This window comes from Ambystoma mexicanum, chromosome 2p, assembly GCF_040938575.1.
Source record: "Ambystoma mexicanum isolate Mex_15411 chromosome 2p, UKY_AmexF1_1, whole genome shotgun sequence".
Lineage (NCBI taxonomy): Eukaryota > Metazoa > Chordata > Amphibia > Caudata > Ambystomatidae > Ambystoma > Ambystoma mexicanum.
In genome coordinates this window covers 1,284,921,927-1,284,940,447 of record NC_090923.1, presented here as the reverse complement: position 1 = coordinate 1,284,940,447, position 18,521 = coordinate 1,284,921,927, and the positions used below count along the sequence as shown (strand labels likewise).

Sequence of the window (18,521 nt, the reverse complement as noted above, 5' to 3'; positions counted from 1 at the left end):
CTGATGAACCAAGTTGATCCAGAAGCACTGATATCAACGGAAGAGGATATTGATTTTTAACTGTAATAGCATTCAATGCCCTGTAATCTATACAAGGGCGCAGGTCCCCCTCCTTTTTAGGGACAAAAAACAACGGTGATGCAGCCGGGGACTTTGAGGTTCGAATAAAGCCTGTGGCCAGGGCTTTATCGATATATACTTTCAATACCTTGTCTTCTGGTATAGTAAGTGAATAGACCCTTCCGGTTGGTATTTTGGTCCCTGGTATTAGATCTATCGGGCAGTCGTAGGGCCTATGAGGCGGCAATCGATCTGCCCTACCCTTGTCGAACACGTCCCGAAAGGATTCGTATTCAAGGGGAATACCTGTACTAGGATCCCGAATAATGGCGCCTATGAGAGACACGGAAGCCACAAGAGCCTGGCAAGAAGAATCAGGGCAGACATATGTGTCCAGAAAGCAGTTCTCATTGCACTCCGGAGAAGGAAAACGAACACTCTTCTTTACCCAATCAATAGCAGGATTGTGGTGTTGTAACCACGGAATTCCCAATATGACTTGATATTGCGGAGCTTTGATTAGATCAAACGAGATTGATTCTACATGACCATCTTCGGTTTTCATGCTAACAAGAGTGGTGTTTTGTGTGACCAAACCGGATACCAAGGTTGTGCCGTCCACAGTATGGACCCTCTCAGGTTGAGCCTTTGGTAGAAATGAGACATGGTTCTTTGTAGCATAGTCGAAATCCATATAATTCCCTGTAGCTCCTGAGTCTATAATAGCCAAAGAGGAAAATGTGGCGTCATCGGCAGTGGTGAAGGACACAGGTAGACTAACAGGGGCGGATAAGGTACTCTGTGAGCCCAAAGAAGACACTCCCGGCGTAGGGACTCTATCTACCGCCGGGATTTGGCGTTTCCCGCCTTTTTAACGGGTCTTTTAGGACAATCTTTCAGATGGTGTTCCGAAGACCCACAATACATGCATAAGTTATGCGAACGTCTGTATTCCCGTTGTGCCTGAGTCAAGGGACCCCTCACGGCCCCTATCTGCATGGGTTCGGGATTCGAAACAGAAGGAGGAGCTAAATCTGCCGGAGTGGGTGTAGGGATGGCTGTTTTACGTTCTCCTCTTCTTTCAGACCTTCTAGCATCTATTTGTAAGACTAAGTCTAACAATTCACCAAAAGAGGTTGGGACAACCGGTACTGTGGCTAGGATATCTTTTAATTCTTCAGATAACCCCTGATAGAATACAGCTGATTTCTTTTCTTCGGGCCAGTCTGTCTCCGCAGCCAGCTGATTGAATCTGGTAAGAAAAGAAAAAAGAGAAGAATTGCCTTGTCGTAGACCCAGCAGCTCCAGATCCGAGGCTTGGGATTTATAACGATTGTCAAAGACCCTATTCATGGCCAATATGAGTTCGTCACAGTCATAAAGAACATAACTGTTGGACTCAAGCAAAGGGTTGGCCCATGCAGCCGCTGTACCTCCTAGATGTGAAAGAATAAAGGCTGCCTTGGTTGTGGAGTTTGGAAAGGCGGCGGGCCGACACAGAAAGTGCAATTTGCATTGGTTTATAAAGGTTCGATATTGTTTCGGATCTCCAGTAAACCTTTCCGGAGGGGCCAACGGGAATTGCGTGGCCATCAAAACCGGTGTCGCAGAAAACCCTGAGGCTGAAGCTGAAGGTAGACCAGAACCTGAGGCGGTTGCACCTTCCATGTCTACTCCGAGTGTCTGGGGATTTTGAATATTCCGTAAGCTGTCGATCCTTTGATGCATGGCGTCATGGGCCAATGTCATGTCTGATCGTAACTCAGACACTAAACGAAACAAAGCAGCCAAAGGATCCGCTTCTTCCATGGCTTCTGTTTTTGTTACTCACCGGTGGGATGAGTGCGAGGAACCAGGAAGCATCCAAACCCAGAATTTTGCTTGAAGGAGCTTAAGTAGGGCCTCTACCTAAGCCTCCTCTCTGCGAGGGAAAATAGACCTTCAAAATGATATGACCACTTGCTGTAGTTAACCAGACAAGGGGACTGATCACCCAGAAGGGCGGAGAGAATTCGTACCGCCACGAACCAGGCTGAAAAGAAAAGAACAACAAGTAAGTAATACAAAAGGTAACGGTTGTCCCTTATAAGCCTTACTAACTGAGGAGTACCTGGGTTCTTGTTTTCCTCCCCCCGTAGGATAGATGAAGGAATTAACCCGGGAATCACCTAAGAGCAGGACAAGGTTTAGTATCTAACTGGTTTAAATAATTACACAAACAAAAAGGTGGGTAGGATCTTACCAGTGGGAATTGACTTAGTACTTGAAATGTTAGAACACAACGACAGGGAGAAAATAAGAAAAAGGTAAGGTTAGTAGGGTTCTACTACCCGGGCGGCACGAGGGTCGCGCTAGATTCGGGATGGTGCACTGCTGCAGAGCGTCCTGAAAATGCACAAACCCAATGTTCCGTTTAACACCAAAAGTCTTCCCACTGATGGAAAAAGATTAAGGACGATGACAGTCGGGATGGTATTTCCAGGTGAATGGGTTTTAAGGAGGTAAATTCTGGCAGGATACAGAGCAACCAATCGGAATGATGACTCTTGAGACAGGTAGGTCAAAAACAGGCAAGGTCTGGTACACTGGCTGACAGGAACTATAACAGAACGTGGAGAAGAGGAGTCCAGGAGGAAAGCAGGATTTTCGGTACACGGGAAGGCAGATCAGAAGGTGAGGGAATTCCAAATAGAAGGTCCAATAAACAATCCGAGTCGAAAACCGTAAGAACCACAAGCACATAGCAATCGAAGAAGGAACTTCTAATTACCGGTAGTAGCTGTAAACAGAAGCAGCGTCTTGGCCGTCTCCGGGAACTAAATAATGGAGAAAGGCGGGGCTAGCCAATGTGAGGCTCTTCCGGTGAACTACCGTACGGAAGCAGGTTTCCTGGGGGGTGTAGTCTCCGAGCCGCTAACTTCCACGGCAACTTCCATCGTGCATAAAACGACGCGGTTTGATGCCGAATCCTTTTGGGGAGCGCTATAAATTTCCTACTGCCTCTGGTAGTAGATTTGGAAACCCGAAGCGCCAGCGGCGTAAGTGACCGGGTTTTGCTGATAGCCGGGGATGAACGCCGACTCATAACAGCCCTGTTGGGTCCACCTTCTGCCAGCAAAGACTGCAGCTCAGGATGGTCAACAGGATCCAGATCTCCAATAAGTGCTTGGCCTTCCACTAGCTCTTTTTCAGAGTTTTGTTCAACCATACAGGGTTGTACCTCCCTCTCAGCCTCAGCTGGAGGTGGAGTTACAGGTGTAACTTTGGACAACGTAGGGGAAGTCCTTGTTGGAAGCACTGGAGTGCTTGCTGCTGGCTGTTTCCTAGAAGTCTTGGGTTGCCCCTTTGCTTCTGTTGATTTAGGGACTGCGGTAAGTTGCTCCAGTGGAGAAGGAGTGATATCTTTCTTCATCATCTCCAGAGAAGAACCTCTCATGGTGTTCTCTCTCTTGCAGGTCTGGTTAGCTCCTGTAACCTTTTACTAGGCGGTCTGGGGGTGTGTGAAAGTAGTAGAAAGCTTCCACTGGCCATCTGTACCTCCTCCTCTGGAGTGAAGGCTAAGGAGACAGTGTGGACCCCTGAAGGTTTACCCTTACATCTGGGATCCCCTTTCACATGGTCAGGCGAACTACAAACATAGCATTTACCAAATGCTTTTTGGAATGGTGGCTTGCTCTGACCTCCTTCTGGTTTGGCACCAGAAGGTACACTAGCCTGATTCGGTTTCCCTTGTGGCTTACCCTTATTGTTTTGTTTGGGGCCCTCTTTGGGATTGGAATTATTAGAATTCTCTTTGGAGTCCTTTTTAGGCTGTTTCCCCTCATCCTTTTTCTGAGTTGCCCCAGAGTCCTTGTGAGTAGCCCTGTTGGCAACCCACAAGTCAGCAGCCTTGGCTAGTCTTCTGGAATCTAATTCCTTTGAATCAGCCAAGTGCTGTCTGAGCTCAGGAGAGCAGGCATCATAAATTGACTCCAACATCACAAGATTCTTCATTCCCTCATAAGTGTTCACCTTGTAACCCTTAATCCATCCCTCTAAGTTCTTTAAACTTTCACTCACCCAGGGAGCACAAGGGGTACCATCATGCTTTTTGAGGGTCCTAAACCTCTTAAGGTACTGGGAAGGGGTCTTCCCAAATCTAGCTATCAAAGCTAGCTTCACACATTCATATTCCTTCTTATCCACCTCCCCCAACTCCATTACCACAACAGATGCAACAGGGGGGAGCCTAGAGAACAACCAGGGAAGTAACTCATTCCCTGAGATGTCCTGGAGCCCATGATTATACTCAAACATAGCCAACCAATCCAACACATCCAACTTCGGCTCATACATACCCACTATCTCTTTAGGCATCCGGGGTCTTTTGGGACAGGTACTCCTAGAGGATCCGGAGAGAGAAGCATTTTCAACCGACAATTTCTTCATCTCTTCCTCATGCTTGAGCTCCATTTCTCTGAGCCTTAGTTCTTGGTGCCGTTGCTCTGTTTGAGCATTAAGTCTTTTAAACTCCAATTCAAGTTTCATTTTCTCTAGTTCAAGACATTGAGGACTAATTGTGGGACCTTTTAAAGGTCCAGTAGGTACAGCTGTTAAGGCAGACAGAGGCCTAGGGGGGACAGTCACAACAGCCTCACCCTCCTCTTCTGACTATGCCTCAAGATGTTCAATACTTTGTTCAATATCAATATCATCACTGTTATCTACATTCTCTGGGAGAGTGGGTTCCTCTGAACCATCACCCAGACTTTGGTTTGCTAACAATCTTCTTTCTATTAGCTCCATTTTCTTGCCTTTAGTCAGGAGATTCTTATGCTTACAGAGAACTCTTAAACAATCAGCAGTTTTTGTAGCAAGGGACTCTTGACTATAACTTTCCATAGTTGACAGGTTAGAAAATAATCTTTTTAGTGCAAAGCTTTGTGGTTAGTTGCACTAAGGTATCTATAAGCACACTAAAATGTATACTCAATACAAATCCCACCGCTGTACACCAGTGTTAGGCAGAAACCTGTGCAGTTCCCTTAGGGACCACTGCAAAACGTTTAAGACTACAGGTGTTAGCAGTAAACCCAATTGGTAGCAGTCTGCACCACCCAGATTTACCTGGTAGCTGTGGGTGAGCAGTCAGACTTCTCTCAAGAAGAGTTAGGCAGTATTTAGAGTATACACATTAGGTACAAAATACAGTAGCACAAGCAAACACTGACCAGAGCTTTGGTATTAAAGCAAATAATTATTTATTAAAAAACACACTTATAAAAATACACTGGCACTAATATGTCAAGCAAGTTCATACACAATCACTAGAAATATATACTCCTCCCTAATTAATTATTTGATAAGTATAGGTTAGTACACTACTTATTTAGCAAAGCAGAGATGAGCGCGTAACCATAGATGGCACTCCCAATAATGATTTAGAAAGGGAGAGAAAAGGCAGAAATAGGAAAACACACAATACCAACACTTTTAAAGAACCACAGCAAGTGAAGAAAGGCAGGGTCTACTGTAGAGCAAAAAGTTCATAGGCCAGGCCCACTCTTGGAGAGAGCAAGGCGGAATTTGCCCAAGATCACACCGTTGAAGTACACTTTTAAAAGTCTTTGCAGAGAGTTCCAAAAGGAGTTAGATCAGTTCAGAAAGGTTAGTTAACAGGTCCGAGGTCACCCCAGGATAGAGAGTCAAGGATTTACAGGACACCTTGAAAAGTCTGTTGCAAGGGAGACCAGGCGGGACACAGTACCTGAAATGGTGAGAAAGCTCCAGCGGGGGCAGTTGTTCCTGGCAGCGGATGCAAGTCGGTGCTTCGTCCAGGGGAAGAGAAGATCTCGACGTGGAGGAAAGCTGGAGGTCGTTGCACTGCCAGGGAAGAAACCAGCCGCAGAGTTTCCCGGTTAAAAGGTACTAACCTTTTATTCGCGGTAGTGGTGAAGCGTGGATATCCGGCTGCCGGGGTGCTTGGCACGGGCGATTCGACCACAAGACGATCCAGGAAGGTGAAAAAGGGCGAACTGGTTTACCCCACCTGCTCAAAGGAAGAAGACTCTCCTGGAGGAAGATCTTGTCTGTCGTTGGTAAGTGGTGAGTTTGGTTCAGCAGGGCTCCACCGGTGGTGTCGTCGTTGCAGGTCGGCTCAGCTTCTCCCTCTTCGGATTCTTTAGGTCCTGTTGCGACTCCTGAAGTTCCAGTCCCCAAAGTCCTGCTTTTATGCAGAAAACCCCCATTCATCAGTCCTAGCTGTCACTCAAACATGCTAAGTGGTGAGCCGGGCGGCTCACCACTGGGCCAATCACACAAGAGTGCGACTTAAGTTGCCGAGGCAACTCAGTCCAAGGTGCCTATTCCCCCCTCCCACACATCCTGTAGACCCAGACAGAGTGGCACCACTTTTTGGAGGCTTCTGTGCAGAAGCCTGCCAAAAGTGGAACAAAGGGCTCAACTTGGGTTGGAGTTACAGATGCGAACACAAACACCATTTTAAAACCGAGTCCTGGCAAAAAGACCCAACCGGGGAATAAATAATAAATAAATAACCCGGCGGTATCTTTAACATTGCACCAAAAAAGTGGTGTGTTTAAAATGAATGGGAAAATCCCATAGGAAATATTGCGGTGGAATATTTTGCGTGGTATCCACTGCCACCAGCCAGAAACTCAACAAGGAGGGACTGGACAGTGCCCCCTTGGAAAACAGATCCAGGGGCAATCTAATTACCCCTACCAGTACTTCCACAATATGATGTTTTGTACTGGTTCTGTTCACAATTTGAGACTAGTAAAGCCAATGGTGACTTTAGATGCCCTGGGAGACAGTAGTCAGTCCCAGGGTATGGAGTCTATGTTTGGGGGTCACTATGACACGCCTTTGTTACTGCATTGAGGGTGCTGTGTAACACATACCAAAAACACATGAAGCCCTATGGAGTAAAAGACCCCATAGCCCATAAAACACATTACATAGTCAAAGGACATTCTCAAATCATGCCTAAGAGTGGGAGAAAAAGAGTCTCACTCTTAGCAGGAGAAAAAAATAAACCACAAAAATCCAGCATAGCTGCTGGGGGACTCACTAGGTTTGGGAAATTAGCCTATACAGAGAATTCTCCCTAACAGAAGGCATCCACGTACTTCCAAATTGGATCCCCCCATAGACTTGGAAATGCCTGCAGTAAAAACCTTACATACAACAATCACTCAGGCGTTTTAAAAGAGCAGCAGAACACCTGGTTCGAGCTAAAGAACGACAGAAAAGGTTCTCTGACCAACATCAAAGGAAGTCCCCAGAATACCAAGTCGGAGACGAAGTCTGGTTGGCATCCCGGCATGTGCCCATAAAAAGGAACTCTAACATTTTGTCCCAGGTACCTAGGACCGTATACCATCAAAGCCATTATAAACACTGTGGCTGTAAAAACCTTACCGTAATAAATGCAGATCCATCCAGTATTCCATGTATCACTCCTAAAACCCATTCAGCCTGGAACTCGGGTCAAGTCACCACCAAATCTGGTGTTGGTTAACGGAGAACCCGAATTTGAAGTCAGAGATATCCTGGATTCATAATACACCAGATCCAAGTTATTTTATTTAGTAGACTGGAAGGGATACGGCCCTCAGGACAGGACATGGGAGCCTAGCGATCACATCCATGCGCCACGTTTGGTAAAACATTTCCACCGAAAGCATCCAACCAAGCCAGGACCAGATGGAGGGATCAACGTGAGAGGGGCCTTAGGGGGGAGTGCGGTCACGATTCATGCCCCTGACCCCCTCAAGCATAAAAGCCCCCAGCAACAGTGGGACTACAGCCCTTAAAAGTGTAAAAGTGGCCCCAAGGGCTTTTAAACACGGTAATATGAACACTTGAAGTCAGCCCTGGCGCCTCTGGCGCCAGGCTCATTATCAGGAATAGGACAAGTATCAGTCATGGGTCTAAACCCAACATGGAGGCCTGTAACACAGTTCTGTTCCTTGAACTGAACTATGCAGACTAGTGTTTTGGGTGTGGTCAGGGCCTTCAGGTGTGGCTGGCTATATAAGCCATGCCCAAACTGGAACACACGCTTCGCGCTATTCTGCACTCCTGCAGCGTAATACTCACTGTGTCCAGCTCCTGCTTACCTGCTCATCTCCGGCCCGATCCTGAAGCCATCGATCTGGATGCCCTCACCGACCTGGAAGAAACAAGAACAGCATTACTAACAACACTTACCTGGGTAACCAGCGGATCCTGAAGTCATTTTGCGCTTCACTCGCACGCCACCTCGGAACCTCACCGCAACCTGCAAAGGTGGAAGAAACAAGGATAGCATTACTAACAACACTTACCTGGGTAAGCAGCGGATCCTGAAACCATTCTGCGCTTCGCTCGCTCGCCACTCCGGAACATCACAGCAACCTGTACGGGTAAGAAAGAGGAGAGAGAACACAGGTTAGCAAAACTTGCAATAAATCCAATAACAGCGCTGTGCTCCGTGCATCAACACTTAACTGTAATCTTTGCGCCTGGCGCTGCAAGCTCATCTTCATCCGGCGCCTTGTCAAGAACTCTAACCGCAACCATCCCTGCGGAAAACAAAAGACTTTATTAGAGACAGTGCATAGTCAGAAAAAGGCAACATCGAAAAGAAGGACAAAAACGGAAGGAGGAGAAAGGGACAGATTAGAAACTGAAAAGAAACAACTCACCTGAAGACAGCAAGAAGAGTCGGAGTCACAGCCCGTCTGGACCCGATACATGGGCCCACGGACCAGTGAAGAAACTAGGTCCAACGGAACGCCCTCACTCACAACACGCCCCTACACAGAGAAGCAGGACAGAGAGCTCTACGCATATAAACCCAAGGTGAGAAATAACCCCAGGGGAAGGGAATTCGGGATCAGAGGGAGGTGGAGGTTCACCCACCACGGACCCAAACCTAATTACTCCATTCTCCTGTCACAGGCGCTACCCCCCACCAGGCAAATAATGAAGCAGAGAAAGCCCAGAAATAGTGCACAGCCGCCCATCCAGCATCATGTGGTGCCTCGTGGATAACAGCGGAGCGTAACAATGTGCTCTAATGACCTGGTTTTAACTTCTTCCAGGATCTTTTATCAAGTGTGAAGACATTTTGCATAATGAATTGTAGGGTAGGTAAAATATATTTTTTGTATTTTTGTTTGTTTACTGTCCAACTGTAATACTGTGTATATGTTTACTGTGAAGCACTATGATGCTCTGGTTAACCATGTGCGTGCTATAGAAACATTTTGAATAAAATAAGCATCTGAAAGCTGTGTGTGCAGGGTTCCTAAAATCAAGTGTAACTAGAGTAAACATCTGAAGGCTGGCTGTGCTGTGACTATTGGACAGTCTGCTGCACACATTTACAGTACGAGGTCTGTGAATCTTTGCCCTATTTCTATCAAATCTCTGAAACAGGGTCACAATTAACATGCACAGAAAGAAACCTTAAAATAAATGTACCTTGTTGACTGGTTTTATATGTGCATAAGTGTGACAGTAACTCAATTACTTACACCACAGGAATAAATTTGGCCCTTGCCAGGAAACTGCCAATGTAACTTGCAGCAGTTTGCCGGATCACCGCTGGGTTATTTGGATTTTGAAGTTTTTTCCAAAGATGCTCAAGAAATGCTTCTGCAAATATCTGTCATGGGAAATAAAAAGGATGTGGTTAAAATTTAGCAGCATGGGGAGGTATTAGTGGCAAACGTGAGGGGTCAGTAATGTGAGTCTCATGACTATTGAGTTTTCTCAGGATTTGCTATTTTATTATGTACAAAATAATAACAGAAATCCTAGCTAAACTTACTCAACCAGGGGCTTCCCTACCTATTCTAAGATCTGTGGGAAAACCTCCTAGCATTCACAAAACAAACCCTCATCATACACAATATCAACATTCAAATAACAAATACAACATAAATAAAAGGATACCAAACACCCTGTGTCTTGGATGACCTCGAGATCCTGGGCAGATCTTGCTCCCCCAAGAATGTCCAAAGTACATTTTCTCCAAGTAACAAAAGGTCTTGAAAAGTTCCAAGGAAACAAAAAGTTCACACAAATAAAATCCACTGGTCCAAGGACTGGGTGAAAGGCTTCCTTTTTTTTACAATTCTACAAAGAATTAACAGCACCAATGGAGTTTCTTGGATGACCTCCTTCCAATAAAGTACAGATACATTTGGCAAACGTTTCTTCTCCCACTTTGCCCGCAACTACTTCAATCCTGGAGTTTGCTGTGTCTATTATGGACAATGCCCAAGTGAAGGTAGGCATGTGTCTGGAAGAGATAGGGGTTTGGATGGCACAACCTTGGTTACAGATAACCCCAAGAAAACAGAGGTTATTCTGTTTGGACATAAACGTCTATTGGAGTGGGATAGTAGGCCATCCTCACTCCTGTTTCTGGGGTCCAGACTTAAATTCTCCTCTAGGGTAAAAAATCTAGGATGTATTTGGCAGTGCAACCTGGGCCCAGTGGAGTAACTTTGCTGAAAATGTTGGGGGGGGGGGGGCACGACCTCTGAAGAAAAGGTGCCCCAGCCAAATGATTGGGGAAAAAATGTTGAACAAATGAAAGTTTGGGGGGGGGGGACAAACACCCCTGTACCCCCCTAAATTACACCCATGGCTATGACGGCCAAGTCTCAGCTAAAGTACAATCTGTTTTTTATAACATCCGCTTGCTGCGGCAAGCACTCCCTTACGTACCTGAGACTGACAGTGCTCTGGTTGTTGGAGCCCTAGTCAATTCCAAATTAGATTACAGCAAAGGACTCCTTGTCAGAGTCCAGGCCAAACAGATCCATCACCGACAAAAGGCACAAAATGCAGGAGTTAGATTGCTATTTGGTGTACCTAAAAACACCTCAACCTCAGGCCTCCGCCGCTCCCTTCATTGGTTAGTGGTAGAGGGCTGCATTCAATTCAAGATTGGTTGTTTGGTGTATAAATGTATCACTGGTCTGGCACCATGTTATTTAATGAACAAACTGAGCCCGTACCATCCTGCCCGGGACCTAAGATCAAAGGACAAACTGTGTTTCAAGAGGAGATTGCTGATTTTCAGTTGCTGGGCCTAGATTGTGGAACAGTCTTATGCTGAATCTAAGGAGGGCCAAATCTCTCTTGGCCTTTCGAGCAGGCTTAAAGACCCACCTCTTCAAATAAAAGTTCTCTTTTCTGTAATTCAATGGTATCACTGTTATATAATTGAATTCTCTTCAGTTTTTGTCCATCTGCACCAGAATTCGATTCAGTTCGTTGTGTGGGCGCTTATACATAATTCAAATCAAATCAAATAAAACAATTGTCAGGATGTTCTTGCTTGAGATTCACTCTTCTCTCAACCAACTTCCTTCCACAATATAACTGTGAGAACAGCTCGTTTAGTCCCACAGTTAGCTTAATCAATATTGGCAACCACAGTCTTATCACTGCTACTACAACTTCTACTGCTACTCAATATGCTGCTTCAATGGCAACTTTAAAAGGGAATAGTTTCTTACCTGTAACTCCATTTCTCCAGCATTGTTATCTTTCATGGATTCACATGCTTAGAATATTCCCCGTCGTCAGGCTGGGAACCCTCGGTAGATTTATAAAGATGTTTTCCATAGGAAAGAAATTTGACACTTTTGTGTCCTATCTATGTCGTTTTGGGCCATCCTGCCCGCGACCTAAGATCGGAAGATAAACGTTGGCTTACTAGTCAAAGGACAAACTGTGTTTCAAGAGGAGATTGCTGATTTTCAGTTGCTGGGCCTAGATTGTGGAACAGTCTTATGCTGAATCTAAGGAGGGCCAAATCTCTCTTGGCCTTTCGAGTAGGCTTAAAGACCCACCTCTTCAAATAAAAGTTCTCTTTTCTGTAATTCAATGGTATCACTATTATATAACTGAATTCTCTTCAGTTTTTGTCCATCTGCACCAGGATTCGATTCAGTTCGTTCTGTGCGCGCTTATACATAATTCAAATCAAATCAAATTATACAATTGTCAGGATGTTCTTGCTTGAGATTCACTCTTCTCTCAAACAACTTCCTTCCACAATATAACTGTGAGAACAGCTCCCTTAGTCCCACAGTTAGCTTAATCAATATTGGCAACCACAGTCTTATCACTGCTACTACAACTTCTACTGCTACTCAATATGCTGCTTCAATGGCAACTTTAAAAGGGAATAGTTTCTTACCTGTAACTCCATTTCTCCAGCATTGGTATCTTTCATGGATTCACATGCTTATAATATTCCCCGTCGTCAGGCTGGAAACCCTCGGTACATTTATAAAGACGTTTTCCATAGGAAAAAAATGTGACACTTTTGTGTCCTATCTATGTCATTTTGGGCCGCTTACGCCTGCCCCAATAGGACGTAGCTGTATAAATATCCCCGCCCCCGCGGCTCCCTTCAGATTTTAACCCCCCAAAGTAGTCTGGTGTATAACTGTTTGCATACAGGGGAGGCCGGCGGGCGCATGTGAATCCATGAAAGATACCAATGCTGGAGAAATGGAGTTACAGGTAAGAAACTATTCCCTTCTCCAGCATTGGATCTTTCATGGATTCACATGCTTAGAATAGATTGTATAGCAGTACTCCTGATTTGGAGGTGTGTATGCAAACCAATATCATCATAGCCATACGTGCCCTTTACCATGGAAAAAACTTTTAGTCGTCGTACGTTAACAGTAAAACACACATTAAGATACACTGATAGAAGGATATACCCCTGTATAGGGCTTACCTTATTGAAACAGATGACATAGGACTGCTCGTCCCATCTGTGTATCTTCTGCATGTTGTTGCTCGAGGCAATAATGGCTGGTAAATGTATGTGGCACCGACCAGGATGCCGCCTGACAGACATCTTTCTAGCGGAATCCCAGACCACAATGCCGCCGAAGACGAAGTGGATCTCGTGGAATGGGCTCTTGGATGCTTTTCTAGCCGCTTCCCCGCCTTCGAGTAGCAAAAAGAAATCGTCAACGAGACCCAGCGAGCCAGTCCTTGTTTTGAGATTGCTTTTTCCTTTGCCGAAGGACCTTAAGCCACAAATAGTTGTTTTGTATCTCTAAAATCTTGAGTGTGATGAAGGTAAAACTTTAGAGCTCTTTTCACATCCAATGTATGGAGAGATTTTTCCGTGACAGATGAAGGAGTTGCGATGAATGTCGGCAGTACAATAGACGAATGCTTAAGAAAGACAGTTGGAACTTTTGGTATGAAATGAGGGTTGGTTGCCAACACCACTTTGGCTTTGAAAAATCTCAAATATGGAGGATCAATGACTAACGCCTGTAGTTCCGAAAGTCACAGTGCCGAAGTAATAGCGACCACAAAGGCCAATTTCCACGATAAGAATTTTAAAGATGACGACGACATAGGCTCGAAAGGAGCTTTCATTAGTTCTGCCAGTACCAGGTCAAGACTCCAGTTCGGAGGAAACTTTTTAGGTGGGGGAAAAGTACGAAATAAGCCCTTCATGAAGTGTTTAACTAACCGATCACTAAACAGTGGTGTTGAATGTCTTTTACGAGTGAACCTTGAAATGGCTGCCAGATGAACCTTTATCGAAGAAAAAGACAAACCTCTTTCTGCTAAGTGTAGCAAGTATGGAAGAAGCTGTTTTGGCGCTATAGTCAGGGGTTCCAGTCCTGGTTGATCAATGCACCATATGCAGAAACTTCGCCATTTACATGCATACGAAGTGCTCATGGACGGAGCCCGTGCAGCTTGTAAAATTCGACGACAGTCCGATGAAATGGTTAGAGTACCAAATTCCGAGAAGTCAGGAGCCAGGCTGTCAGGCTGAGTCCGTCTGGATCGTGATGTCACACTGCCCCCTTGTCTTGAGATAGAAGGTTCGGAATCTTCTGGAACCTCACTGGTTGGGCTATCGACAACTGGAGCAGGTCAGAGAACCACGACTGTCTCGCCCAATAGGAAGCTACTAAGATCACCCAACATGGTATTTGTGAATCCATTGTAGAGTTCGTCGTATGAGTGGAAACGGGGGAAACGTGTACACAAACTTGTCCGTCCACGGGAAGGAGAATGCTTCCCCCAGTGAGTCGGGTTGTGGCCACCTGCTTGCGTACTGTGCGCACTTCTTGTTCTCTCTCATTGCGAAGAGATCCAGGGAAGGTTGGCCCCATTTTTTGAAAACATTCGCCAGCTGTTGGTCGTTCAACTCCCATTCGTGCAGCTGATTCATCTCTCTGCTGAGAGAGTCCGCTTGTACATGTTTTACTCCCAGTTGATGGTAGGCCAATATACTTACCTTCTGTCCTAGGGTCCAATGCCATATTTCTTGAGCTTTGGTCGAGAGAGTTCTAGAACGAGTACCTCCCTGCTTTCTCAGGTAGAACATTGTCGTCGTATTGTCCGTCAATATTCTCACGACTGATCCTTTTATGTGTGGTAAGAAGAACTTCAGGGCCCAATGTACCGTCTTCAATTCCAGCCCGTTGATATGAAGGGTTGACTCTTCCGACGACCACAGACCTTCCACTTGCAGGGACTCCAGATGCGCTCCCCATCCAGTCAGAGAAGCATCCGTCACTACCGTCATTTGAAACTGTGGTTTCTGCAGAGGCATCCCTCTCCATAGGTTTTCGAAGAGTTGCCACCATTGCAGTGCTCGTAGAAGTCCGTTGCTGATAGTCAATTTGTCTGACCAAAGCCCCCGACTCTGGGACCATCGGTCTGCCAGAAATTCTTGAATTGGTCTCATAAAGAGACGACAGTTGTTTACTAAGGGGATACACGACGCCATGGCCCCTAGTAGTGACATATATTTCCTTACCGACACCCTTGTGTTGACTTTCCACTCCTTTGCCTGTAGCCTGAGTTTGTGAACTATCTCCACAGATGGCTTTCACCAATCCTGACTGCGTTTCGAACTCCGCACCCAAAAACACCAAGTTCCTTGAGGGAGTTAAGGAGGACTTCTCGAAGTTGATCGCAAAGCCTAACTGTTGCAGAAGTTGCATGATGGCCTTTAGAATTGCTTGCGCTATTATTGGAGACGACCCCCTTACCAAACAATCTTCCAGATAAGGGTAAACATGATGACCTTGTCTTCTTAACCAAGCTGTTACTGGAGCCAAACACTTTGTGAACGTCCTGGGAGATGACATTAGTCCGAATGGGAGTACTTTGAATTGATAGTGGGTTCGTCCGACTACGAACCGCAGAAATTTTCTGTGTCGTCGACGCATTGATATATGAAAATATGCGTCCTGTAGATCTAACGATGCCAGAAAATCCCCCGGCTGGATAGTTCGGATAACTTCATGAAGAGTAAACATCTTGAACTTCAGATTTTTTAGTGTCTTGTTGAGATCGCGAAGATCTAAAATGGGGCGCCACTTGCCGCTGGGTTTTTTGACAGCGAAGTACCGGGAGTAAACTCCCTGACCTCTCTCGGCCACCAGAACCAATTCTATAGCCCCTTTTTGTAGCATAAGCACCACTTCTTGTTGTAATATTTGAAGATGGGGCTGCGCCGAAAACACAGGTGGAATGTGCGGTGGCATGCTTTTGAACTGCAAAGAGTGGCCTACTTTCACTGTGTCTAATACCCACCGGTCTGATGTTATCTTCTCCCACTCGTCGACACGGCGAGACACTCTGCCTCCCAGGATGTCCTGAAGCTCGTCAATGCTGGGTCTTTGACTGCTTGTCCTTCGTGGACGATGAATAACCTCCTCTTCTTCTTGAAGCTTGATAGTCTCGTCCTCTTCGAGCAGTTTGGGTAGCTCGCCTATAGCCTTGAGAGGAGTACAATGGCCTACTGAAGCCCCGATCCCTGGATGACACAAATCAGGAATTTCCTGATGCCCCTCTAAAGGGACGAAAAGAACGAAAACTTCTGCCACTCTGGAGGGCTCCAAGAGAGCGTGCTTTGTCCGAGTCTTCTTTCATGCCTTTTAAGGCCTTGTCTACTTTCTCCCCAAATAATTGTTCCCTTTCAAAAGGCATATCAAGCACTTTATATTGTACTTCTGGTCAAAAGTTTGTGCATTTGAGCCATGCTTGCATCCTCAAAACCACTCCATTGTTTATTTGTTTAAAACCTGATTCCGCCAGCTCTACGGCGATGTTAATTGAGTGGTTTGAAGCCTCTTCCTCCTCTCGCACCAGCAACTTAGCATATTTTCTGTGCTCGTCCGGTAGATGTTCCAGTATGGGGGCTAAACGATGCCACATCTCTCTGTCGTATCTCGCCATAATAGCTAGAGAGTTGGCTACCTTTACCGTTGTTGCTCCTATCGACACTACCTTCTTGCCAAAGGCATCTTGCCTCCTGGCCTCGTTGTACGGGGGGATTGAACATTTATGTTGCGACCTCGCCTTTCTTGCAGCAGCTGCCGATACCACCGATTCCGGAGAAGGTTGAGAAGACAAACATTTTGGAGTAGACTCCGGAGCTTTAAATTTCTTTTCCAGTCTACCTTTAGTCGCAGGCTCTGAAAACGGATGGCTCATGGTTCGTAACCCCTCTTGCCATATGTGATCTAAAATGGGGACCGAAAACACTGACCTCCTCCTCTTCCCCATATGATCAAACAAGAAACAGTCTTTCTTTTCTTCCTCCTGGGCCAGGCCAAACTCGGTACATGCCTTACCCATCATTGTGTGGAAGGAACCAATGTCATCCGGCGGTGATCGTTGAGCCGGACTTCTTGGAACTTCCATCTCAGCCTCCGACTCCCATGTCGGGTCTCTTGAAGGGGATGATATGTCTGATAAAGACTCTCCTCGTTCCGACTCGGACTCTGGTAGTTCTCCTTCCTCCGGGTGTGAGCGTGGAGGAGGTTCATCAACAGGAAGGGCTGTTGGTACCCTAGCCATTGACCGGGGGGCAGGACCTGGCTCGTCGTCGGCTGGCGTAGCATGTACCACTGCTGGAGCACCAACTTGAGGCAACTTTGCGCCCAATCGGCTCAATAAAGTCTGTAATGTGGACAATACCTCCAAGGACAACACCGCCTGGGGATTGAGTAGAGGTGTTGTAACTGGGATACTTCGCCCACTCGAGACCGTCAACGAGCTGACCCCCTGTAATCCAAGCTCCGATGGCCCAACCACCGGTTCATGGTCATCTTCTACGGATGATATGGAAAAGGCCGCCTCATGTTGCAAAAGGGTCTCTGGTAAGATCAGATCGTACACCTCCGGCTGCCAGCCTTTCGGAGGGGCCACCATCGACGATACCAACTTCTCAACAGTCGTCGTCGTCTGAATTGACGGAGCTACTGCAGGAATGCCCTGCGTTGATGTTAATGAGGGCGTCGACGATCGAACTCCCGTCGACGACAACGGTGGTTGTGGTGCAGAATCCTGAGCCGTTCCCCGTCTTTTTTGAGCTTGAGTTATGCTTCGACAAATCTCGACTTGAGGATGACCTATGATGGTCACCTGAGGAGGTCTTTAACAGGTCTTTTCTCTCCTTTTTTGACAAGGAGGAAGAAGACGAAGCTTTTTGTTTTTGATGACGATTCCCTCGTAGAATGTTTCTCAGAGGAACTTTTCTCCGTCGAACGTGACTTCTTCGCCAGCGGCTCTGCAGATACAGAGCGGCGGGGGACCACCGGAGATTTAGCTCTCGAGGCCAAACTATGTGTAGAGCCTACCTCCGAGGAAGGGTACGCTCCCGCTCCGTCATTCAGCCACGTCACCAGATGTCTATTTCGGTCTTTCAGGGCCTTCTGCGAGAAGCCTTTACAAATTTCACAATTGTCTGCCGAATGATGAGGTTGGAGACAATACAGACAGTCCATATGTCCATCTCCTTCGTACGCCTTTTTTAATCCACATGTAGCACACGGACGGAATAACGCCTTCCCAGACATTGGGAAAGAAAAAGAAAAAATCAACCTTGTAAAATAAAAGATGACACGAGGTGATCCCACTACTTTGGAAGACGGTTGAAATCTGAAGGGAGCCGCGGGGGCGGGGAGATATTTATACGGTTATGTCCTATTGGGGCAGGCGTAAGCACCCCAAAAAGACATAGATAGGACACAAAAGTGTCGACATTTTTTCCTATGGAAAACGTCATTATAAATGTACCGAGGGTTCCCAGCCTGACGACGGGGAATATTCTAAGTATGTGAATCCATGAAAGATCCAATGCTGGAGAAGTAGGCATTACTACAAGCCATCTTCCACCTCCACAGGCAGGCGAGGCAGACTTCTTTCTATATCTTCAGAAAAGGCAGCCTCTTCGCCGGTCTTGCAGCTACTATAGATTCTGCATCACTTTAACGAACAAATACCCAGCTCCCTTCCGCAGCTTTATGTAGACTTGGTCTTCAGTGGTTACTCCAAAGCGGTTGTGCCACTCTCCCAACTTTGGATGTAGACTTTTGGGTATCAAAACGTTCAGCATCTTAAAATCCACCAGTGTGCCATTCTTATGTGTATTGAATTTGGCATTC

At 46.2% G+C, this 18,521-nt stretch overlaps 1 protein-coding gene across 3 annotated transcripts in view; it reads right to left on the bottom strand.

Annotated features, from left to right (window-relative positions):
• RRN3 (RRN3 homolog, RNA polymerase I transcription factor) overlaps positions 1-18,521 on the bottom strand; it is a 1,004,740-nt gene that overhangs the window by 418,908 nt on the left and 567,311 nt on the right. For all 3 annotated transcript variants that reach the window (XM_069645599.1, XM_069645600.1, XM_069645598.1), the window contains exon 13: positions 9,585-9,715. In XM_069645599.1, the coding sequence (XP_069501700.1) occupies positions 9,585-9,715 (131 nt within the window). The remainder of the gene's footprint in view (positions 1-9,584; positions 9,716-18,521) is intronic.